This window comes from Syngnathus typhle, linkage group LG22, assembly GCF_033458585.1.
Source record: "Syngnathus typhle isolate RoL2023-S1 ecotype Sweden linkage group LG22, RoL_Styp_1.0, whole genome shotgun sequence".
Taxonomy (NCBI): Eukaryota; Metazoa; Chordata; class Actinopteri; order Syngnathiformes; family Syngnathidae; genus Syngnathus; species Syngnathus typhle.
In genome coordinates this window covers 4,664,496-4,673,984 of record NC_083759.1, presented here as the reverse complement: position 1 = coordinate 4,673,984, position 9,489 = coordinate 4,664,496, and the positions used below count along the sequence as shown (strand labels likewise).

Below are 9,489 nucleotides of genomic sequence, written 5' to 3'. Positions count from 1 at the left end.
TTTAGAAGCATACGATACATATATGTTAATAGAAGTTGTTTAGCGTGCAGATTCTTTTATTATAGAGTTGAATCCATTTTTAATTTTACGATTGTCTTTTTTTTTTTTTTTTTACACAAGTGCTTCTCAGGGTGTTTGCACTTTTGCAACTTAATATGGCCCAACCTCCCAAAAGTACGTCCCACATTGCACGGTTGGATTTGCCGCGTTTCGTTGCCATGGAGCCAAGTTACGCCTCTCCACCCGTGAAAACAAAGAGACGGCGGTTTGAAACATAAGGAAAGCTCAGTGGTTGTTATACAATATGTTCTTAAGGATTTTAAGGGAATGTCCGAATGTCAAGAGTGGTCGGTTATGTCGTGTGGACTCGCGCGGTCATAGTGCAGGTGAGTGCGGTCGTGATTGAGGCTTAGCTGTTCTTCTTATCAAAATTGCACGTCAATATTTGTTTTCTTTTATTTGTTAATGTGTTCCACTTGAAGAGATCCATGTGCTCCATGCAGTAGTTGATTAGTATTGACGCTAAATTTTAAAATGACAATGCTCTGGATTTTCTTCGCCTCGTGTTGGTGACGTCACGCTGTTATTTACGGCGGAGGAAAGTTGTGTTATAGAGTTTTACGAACATGACGTCACGGACTCGATTTCTCCTTACAACAGTTGTGCAGAAATTCGGCCAGTAAATATTTCCAGTCTAAATTCTACCATTCGGAATGGTCTTCATACCGCAACAATGAAATACACTTAATATGGAGCAAAAAAAAGATTAAATGACCCTTTTACCTCTAAACAAGTTGATCACTGCCACTTCAGCAGGTCAAAGTTGAGTTATACTATGTGCATTAGACGTGTGTAATGCTTTTTTTTTTATACGACCTGATCATATATGCATTCCTAAAAGCAGCTGAGTAGTCAGCAGTCATTTATTTTGAGTACATTATCAGCACATAATAATAATTCAGTAGTTCCAAACCTTTTTTTTTTTAAACCTAATAAATCAAAACTAAAAATACTAACCACAATGGCCAACATTAAAATACAGTAGCTTAGTTAGCATTAGTCAAAAATAAAGGAGAAATTGTAATCTTAAATTTTTTTTGGGATGACTATAATACAATTTGTACCTAAGTAAAAAGTTAAATATGACTGTGGTGTACTTCGAAATATACTGTACAAGATATAAAGTAAAAAATTGAAGCGACTAGAACTACGCAAATTGAGCATTTCATTCTTTTGTTTACCACTAGAGGGCGCCTGGTACCAATAGCGGTATTGGTACCCAATTTTTGAGAATCACTTCGATATTTCCCGACGTAAGAGTCACGATTCTTTTGCACCAAACCAGATTTCTGTTGTAGTACCAAGACAGACTTAGAGGCAACATAGTAGTAGTAGTAGTAGTAGTAAGTAGTGCAACCTAAACCCCCCACAATGCATCACAATGTTTTTCCTTATCTTGATTATTATGGCTTGATAATAACAAATTATTTTTCTCCATCTGGTCGACAGGTTTTGAAGCTCTTGCCATTTCTGGTCGTTTGTGTTCAACGCAAGCATGACTGGAAGTGAAGTAGACAACCGCCTGCAGGTGCTGCAGATCTACCGCTTGTTGCAATACATCTATGAAAATGATGAGGCACAAATTGAGGAGATGGTCAACCGTGGGGTGGAGAACCTCATTAATCTCACAGAGCCACAGCATGGAACAGGGGCACTTCACATGGCGGTCTCATCGAACAATCAAGGTGATGATTTCTTGCTCTGTCTGTCACATTACAACCTTGGCATTTCACGATAGCAACCTGAACGAAATCCAGAGTTCATTGCAAAATGTCACGTGACAAATCTATATTTCCCCAGATCTAACCAGGTTTCTTCTCTCCCTGAGAGCGCACCCCGACATCCAGAATAAGAAGGGCCACACGCCGGTCATGTTAGCAACGCAACTGGGCAATGATGGCATCGTGAAAATGTTGGCAGACCACGATGCTGATATGAGCCTCCAAGATGATGAAGGCCAAGGTGAGTCATGTACACAAATTGTACTATTTCAATTTAACGAACCTCAACAAATACGACTCCAGATTTGACAAATATAAAATTGTCCAGTCCACTCAAAACGCTTATTTGTACAGGAGCTTTCAAAGTCTGTTTATGAACTGGCCTGTTTTTGAATACCTGTAATGCTCGTCTTTAACACCAAAATTTAATAGATTACCTTAGGGTTACGCCACCGCATTTAAATTCGAGGTTGATCACAAAGGATCAGTTTCCTAAATGGATGCATTTTCCATCTTGTGAGATCAATAGGTTAATTTGAAGGGCCTTCCCGGTCGTCCAGCTCATCAAAATGCATGCCGAGTCTCTTTAGATATTGATGAGGCTGCGGCAACCCAGACGGTTTCAGTAAGAGAGCCTAAAGCTCGTCTTTGGGACCATTTATAATCTGTCACACTGATGAATCAAAATAGCATTGGTGTTATTAATGACAGAAAATTGCACTTCGTTGAAGTGTCTGATGAACAACAGAATTAAATCCAGAGAAAGTGTATGGGTAGATGTAATTACAGATCAACCTCATAGAGTAACCTGATCGCTATGCCTGTTCTCCTCCAAGATGAATGCTTGAGTCCTCTATTTGTCTGCATTGTATTACAGTTTTCACGGAGACTACCGTATTTTCCGGACTATAAGGCGCACCTAGAAACCTAACATTTTCTCAAAAGCCGACAGTGCGCCTTATAGTCCTGTGCGCCTTTTATATGGATTAAATTTAAACTGGCCCGAAGCATTGTGTGATGAAATCAATCATAAGTGGCCCGCTGAAGACTATGAATCATGAATCAAAAAGACTATGGATCATTATTTTGTGATTATTAAGTAATTTGTTGCGTCTGGAGTCAAAATAAAAAAGATAAAATGGAGAATGATTTGATTTGGATTAAAAATCTGACATGATATAAGGACAACATTTTAAAATGGGCCATTCATTGAAGGTGTGCCTTATAGTCCGGTGTGCCTTATAGTCCGGAAAATGCGGTACATGAACATGTATAGCGGAACTTTAATAGTTGAACATTAACTCATCCGCTGCCATCTCGGTTCAAATGAATTATTTACGTATATAGCTGTCAATGGGAGTGAATGATTTGGGAGAGACACTCTACCAAAGCTGAAAAGTCCATTTCTGAACCTGTTTGTTGTTCGCCCTCTACTTTAGGGGTTCTGTTCTACTGCATCTACCCAACAAAGCGGCACACACGTTGCCTGGAGACGGTGCTGGAGTATCAAGCAGACGTCAACAATGTGTCCTCGCAGGGAAGTCATGTTTTTCAGCTGATGTGTCAACATGCCGAAGACTGCGCTCACATGTGTCAAATGATGTTGGAGAAAGGGGCCAACCCCAACGCGTCAGATGAGGTTCGTATTTCGATGGAGTTGAGGGATTCATAACGAAAAGTTTTTTGCACTCACCATTAATTGTTGACGGCACCATGTTTTCTTGTTTAGCTCGGGAATATGTTCCAGACAATCAAACAATAGCTGAAATCTGCAATACAGAAAACACGTTTTAATAATTACACACGTCCGACATGCTGAACTTCTTAGAACACACTAAAACAAATCAGATGTTCAAATAAGAGATGAAACACGCTTGTTGTGTCACTTTTACAAGATTTCTCGTGAAATTGACCCAAAAAGGGTAAAAGCATATTTTTTAAAACCAAATTGTTCAACCAAGCCGTTTGTCTCAACAAAAAAGTATGCTATCTTAATGCTAACATAATGCAAAACAGCATAGAGGGGCCCATAAATTAGCAGAGATTTAGCGTGCTTGCATTAATAGTCTCCTATCCTTAGAAAACTGGCGTGACAGCATTGATGGAGGCTTGCAAAGCTGGATCCTTGGAGCTTGTCAGGGAAATTCTAAAAAGGGGGGCAAACCCCAACGCCTTGGACCTGAAACGCATGACAGCGGTGCACTATGCTGCCATGGGAGGCTTTTTTGAGGTGAATGTCAAACTTCTACTGTTGTATGAAATGATAAGTAAGATTCTAACTTCAATTATCAGCTGTCTTTTGTTTGTGTGTGGTGTTGTGTGTCTTCTAGGTGATTGTGCTGCTGTCTGCATTCTCAGCAGACATGGGGGTGATTAATGTGGATGAGTGCACGGCCCTCCACCTTGCCGCTGCAACGGGCAACGTCAATTGCTGCAGGTTCCTGTTTCAGAGAGGTATAGAGACACACGTCACACATTTGGTCATTTTTTTTGTTCTATATTGCAATGCCGATATTAATTAATTCAATAATTAATCAATTCAGTAATTTGTTTGTTTGTTTATTTTTTGTGACTTAAATAAGGCACTCGTAGTAAGTATTTATTGTATTTTATTTTATTTCTTTTTTTCTTCCTCCTTTTATGTTTTAAATACCGTCTTTTCCGGACTATAAGGCGCACCTAAAAACCTAAAATGTTCTCGACAGTGCCCCTTATAGTCCGGTGCGCCTTATATATGGACCAAATTCCTAAATTTAAACTGGCCCGAAGCATTGTGTCATGAAATCAATCATAAGTGGCCCACTGAAGACTATGAATCATGAATCAAAAAGACTATGGATCATTATTTTGTGATTACAAAGTAATTTGTTGCGTCTGAAGTTGAAATAAAAAAGATAAAATGGAGAATGATTTGATTTGGATTAGAAATCTGACATGAATCATTAATGGTGCGCCTTATCGTCCGGTGTGCCTTATATAAGGACAAAGTTTTAAAATGGGCCATTCATTGAAGATGCGCTTTATAGTCCGGTGTGCCTTATAGTCCGGAAAATACGGTATGTTCGAAATAAAGACAAGAAGAAAAAAAAATAGACTAATTGTCTGAGGTATTTCACAATAATGACACCAAAAAAAAAAACTATATTGCTATGTTTTATGTTCAGGTTGCATCGGCAAAATAAAGAACCTGAACGGTTTACTTCCACGACAGATTGCCAAAGATGCTGGTCACAAAGCAGCTGTCAAGGAGCTGAAGAAAGCTGAGAAGGTGAAGCCCAAAGATGCCGCTGATGCGACTGTGCTGACAGACTTATGGGCTCTGACCCTCCATGACTGGTCGAACGAATACGAGCGTGAACTACTGGAAGCCTTTGAAGGTTCTGCGAAGGTTCCCGCAGAAAAATTCGCCTTAGTTTTAACATCGTTAGGTGCTCCAGTCACCGAAGAGCAACTCCAGTTAATCATTTCATTACATGGGGGCGGGAGAGATCCTACAGTAAACATTAATGACTTCATCAAAGGTATCAAGTACATAAAGAAACCGTTCCTCCTCCTCTCCTATATCCCCAAGAAGAAAAAGGATAGGAAGCGAGGTAAAGGGAAGAAGAAGCCAAAATTTGTCCTCCCTATACCTATTTGTACCCTCCCACCGGAGTTCAGGCTCCGGCGAGAAGATGGAGGCCCACCAGAATACATGATGGAGACCTACAATACCGAAGACACCCGACAACTGGACCGAGATCTTCCACCGGAACATCCCGTACTTGATGACACTTCATGGTACACAGAGAAACCTGACAAGATATACATCAATATCAACTACCTTGTGAAGAATAGTGACATCGAGGCTTTGGAACTGGCTTTCGGTCAAAGGATTCCTGTCGATATTCAAGATCCGTATTACAAGACCCCGCTGATGGTGGCCTGCTCAATCGGAAGCTACGAGGTGGCTCAGTACCTTATCAAAAAGAGGTGAGGATCATTCATCCTCTATCACTCATAACCGATAATTGAAGACCCTAATATATATATATATATATATTTTTTTTTCCTACAATTAAATCATGGTTGTATTTCAAACAGGGCGGCTGTGGATATATGTGACCAGTTCTTGTGGACGCCTCTTCACCATGCTGCTCAATCTGGCAATGTGGAAATACTGAAACTCCTGGTTGCCGCCGGCGCCGACATAAACGCTCAGACCATAACTGGGACCACACCCCTTATGGTGGCTATCCAGAACCTTCATCTCCCTTCTGTTGAGTTCTTCTTTACGGCTGGTGCCGATATCTTATTGGAGAACAAGCAAGGTGTGACTCTCACTTGTAATAGAAATCACAATTATAAATTGTGTTTTCAGGTTGAGTTGGATTTCAGAATTGTTTAGATTATATATAAGTATTAAATAAGAGGTTGCTTTTCGTTCCCTTCTAGAACAACACTGTCTTGACGTAGCTACGGCGTTTGGTGACGGTGAAGTATATACTTTTGTCAAAGAACAGTTTGAAGCTGCGCCTCAGCCCAAAAAAAAAAAGGACAAACCAAAGCCCAAAAAAAAGGTACCCGTGTAACACTGTTGAACCCCTAACCCACAGGTGTCAAACTCAAGGCCCGGGGGCCAGATACGGCCCGCCACATCATTTTTTGTGGCCCGCGAAGACAAATTGAGCATCTAATTCGTGTCATTACTAGGGGTGTAACGATTCATCGATACACATCGATTAATCGATATAATGCTCTACGATTTGTTGGCATCGATGCTAAACGTAAACATGGATCTATATCGCCCGTTTTTGACCTCGGACATTAGACGCGACTTTATTTTGAAATCCAGTTCATTGTTGCTTGCTTCCTCTTTCCGGGAGCAGTGCGCGGCGTGTTGTGTTGTGAGCAGAGCAGGCACGTGAAAGGGGAGGCGACAACTACGCGGCTCCTGGGCTGGTGCTATGGCTAGTGTCCAAGAAGACGAGGAAATTCGCTCCTCTTTGGGCTTCAAGTCATTCGTTTGGAAGCACTTTGGATTCCAAAGAAAAGATGGCTCATGATTGTAATTAAATAGTTCAGTAATGCACTTTAATGTTAATGGTATTACCAAAAAAAAAGAATATTCATTTTTCTTTACTTACTTATATGAGGAAAAAATATAGGAATTTGATAAAGTTCAGAGTTAAAATAAGCACTTTGTATACTACAATACTCTTGTAATTTCCGAAATAAAGAGTTGGCAGTACCTTGTTGATTTTGCGTATGAATTGTTATAAATCAGGATATTGTTCTATATTGATCGTAGAGCACTATATCGTGATGTATCGTGAATGAATCACAGCAGGCTTTAAGATATCGGCAAATATCGTATCGTGGTTCTTTGTATCGATATGATATCGTATCGTGACAAAACCCGCGATTTACACCCCTAGTCATTACTAGAATTGCAAATTGTCTTCGCTTTTAAGAACATCTTTTTTAAATATTTGACTCGTCTGATTTGAAAATGAGTTATTTGTCAATTTGTTTTGTCGCTTTTACTGTCTATAATATGAAGTGCTCATACATTTATTTGGATTGACAGTCATAATGGCCCTCCCAAAGAAGCTATGACTACAATGTGGCCCGTGAAAAAAACGAGTTTGACACCCCTGCCCTAACCTGATGTTTGATGTGACAAAGTTTGAAATCATTTTCTGTTTGTGTGACAGAAATAACTCTCCATCTGCCAGTCTTGGAATGCATTCTGTACCCGTGGTTTCCCTTTCTTTCTTCGTCTTGGGTCACGGCCAGCTGTGTGTTGCGCAATATATTTCCTTCAGCAGAGTTTGTTTTTCATGAAAATAAAGATACATTTTTATAGCAAATCATCATGTCAGTTCTCTATAAGGGACCAGAAAAAAAGCCTAAAAGCTTCATTATTTTTGAGACTCAATTCTTTACTGATGATTCCCTATAAACCACACGATTTATTTTGCAGCCTAACAGGACACAATCATTTCGTTTTGTCATTTCCTGATGTGATGGATTATATATTTAGACAGACTAAAACAATTCATGGTTAAGTGCCAAAAAAACAAAACGCAATTCATATATTCTGTAAGCATTTGAATTATATCTGACTTAATGAAGCACTCTGACTCTGACATATGACTGCACCAACTTTGCAAGGAAGAACAGGAGCAGCAGTACCCCTTTTCAACCAACAGATAGCGCTGTTGGACGAACGTGCAATTACGATTCAGCTAAAAAAAACTTGGAGGGGTTTGCTGGTGTTTCTCTGGCACAGAAAGGCAAAAATGACCAAGCAATAATAATTAGGAATAATAATATTAATAATAATATTGACAGTAAACTTTCAATCAGCATGCTAATATATGAAATGATCATCAATTCTTTTGAATGAATTGTGTGAGTGCGACTGATACATTTTATGGGGACATTTTAGTCGCCCAAGTCCCTATCGGAAAGCATCAGAGATAATCGGATATTTCTTTTTTCGATCTACTCCTATCATCACTATCGCCAGATAAAATTAGATTGCAGTGTCCTCAAGGTCCATGGGGACGCGGTTATATAATCAAATCTAGAGTAGGGGGGGGGGGGGTTGTTTGGTTTTGTGATACAAGCCCTTGGCTTTTTAAAAATACATCCTCACAATATCATTGATGACAGGTAGGGAAATTTAGGGAGTGAGAAACGACAAGGAGTGAACAGAGAGGAGGAGATGGATGGAGGGGGGGGGGGGCGATGATGAAGCATCGGAGGGTGACTCAGAGGAAATGGTGGGGATGGAGAAGTGGGTGGGTGGAGAGCGTGAGGGCTTTTGTAGCGCACAGGTCAGAGCGAGACTACTGGGCCCTGTGGCTGGCCGTGACGCAGTGTGTCTGTCAGGGCGTGGCCTTGGATTGACACAGTCATGCAGTGTGTGTGTGTGTGTCCATATATCCTGATGTGTCTTGTTTTTTTCCTTGTCAACACTAAATGTAGGCCTGCCTCATTTGGCGAAAAGATGACGTGACTGTCATGTTTATCTGGATGAGTGGGCGCTCATGTGTTAAAAATGAAACCGCATCTTCCTCTCCTCCCTCGCCCCCCCCCCCCCCCCCTTCTGAGTATCAGTGTGTGTTGCTGCTAAAAGCACTGCAGTCTCCCAGCACTCACCCTGCGCCGCTTACTCAGCATTCCATCCGAAAACTGCTCACTGGATCGTGTGAACACACCTTGTGTGTATATGTGTGTGTGTTTCATGCTGTTTACAATATTGATGTTTTGTTGCATTATATTGGTTTTATATACCGATAGCTCCCACGCAGCGACCAGGCTACTAGTCGGGGTATTGGGAATAATATTTTCATATGAGAAGATAAAATTGTTTTATAAATTTGCCTCCATTTTTCTCTGTATTTTCTTTTAAGCCTGACTTAAATAACAACTTTGCAAACAAGTGAGTTCCTTACTGTCCTGCTGCTGCAATGTCACACTATTTTGTAAACTCACGCAGTTATCAGTGTCCCCGCCAATGCACCATAATGGAAACGCCAACCAAATCGCTTGATGAAAAGTTAATTACACTACCCTGTAATTTTCCAGAGGGGGAAGAAAAGGAATTTAATTAAAGTGAGGGCTTTATTTGTTCATGTGAACAACACAACTGCTACATGAGTAAATACAAGGCCATATAATCCTATCTATCAACAATCATATTAGACCTCCCCCCCCC

At 40.4% G+C, this 9,489-nt stretch overlaps 1 protein-coding gene across 2 annotated transcripts; it reads left to right on the top strand.

Annotated features, from left to right (window-relative positions):
* Nucleotides 1-208: 208 nt before the first annotated feature.
* Nucleotides 209-7,633, top strand: ankef1a (ankyrin repeat and EF-hand domain containing 1a). Of its 2 annotated transcripts, XM_061270304.1 has the most exons (10): nt 209-386; nt 1,510-1,745; nt 1,861-2,022; nt 3,221-3,420; nt 3,862-4,011; nt 4,112-4,235; nt 4,946-5,753; nt 5,865-6,091; nt 6,216-6,340; nt 7,478-7,633. In XM_061270304.1, exons 2-10 carry the CDS (start codon nt 1,556-1,558, stop codon nt 7,481-7,483), a joined length of 1,992 nt encoding a protein of 663 aa, XP_061126288.1. In that variant the 5' UTR covers nt 209-386; nt 1,510-1,555; the 3' UTR covers nt 7,484-7,633. The 2 variants fall into 2 exon arrangements, with proteins under 2 accessions (XP_061126288.1, XP_061126287.1); XM_061270303.1 differs by lacking the exon at nt 7,478-7,633 and having other exon boundaries at nt 6,216-7,470.
* The last annotated feature ends 1,856 nt before the right edge of the window (nt 7,634-9,489 follow it).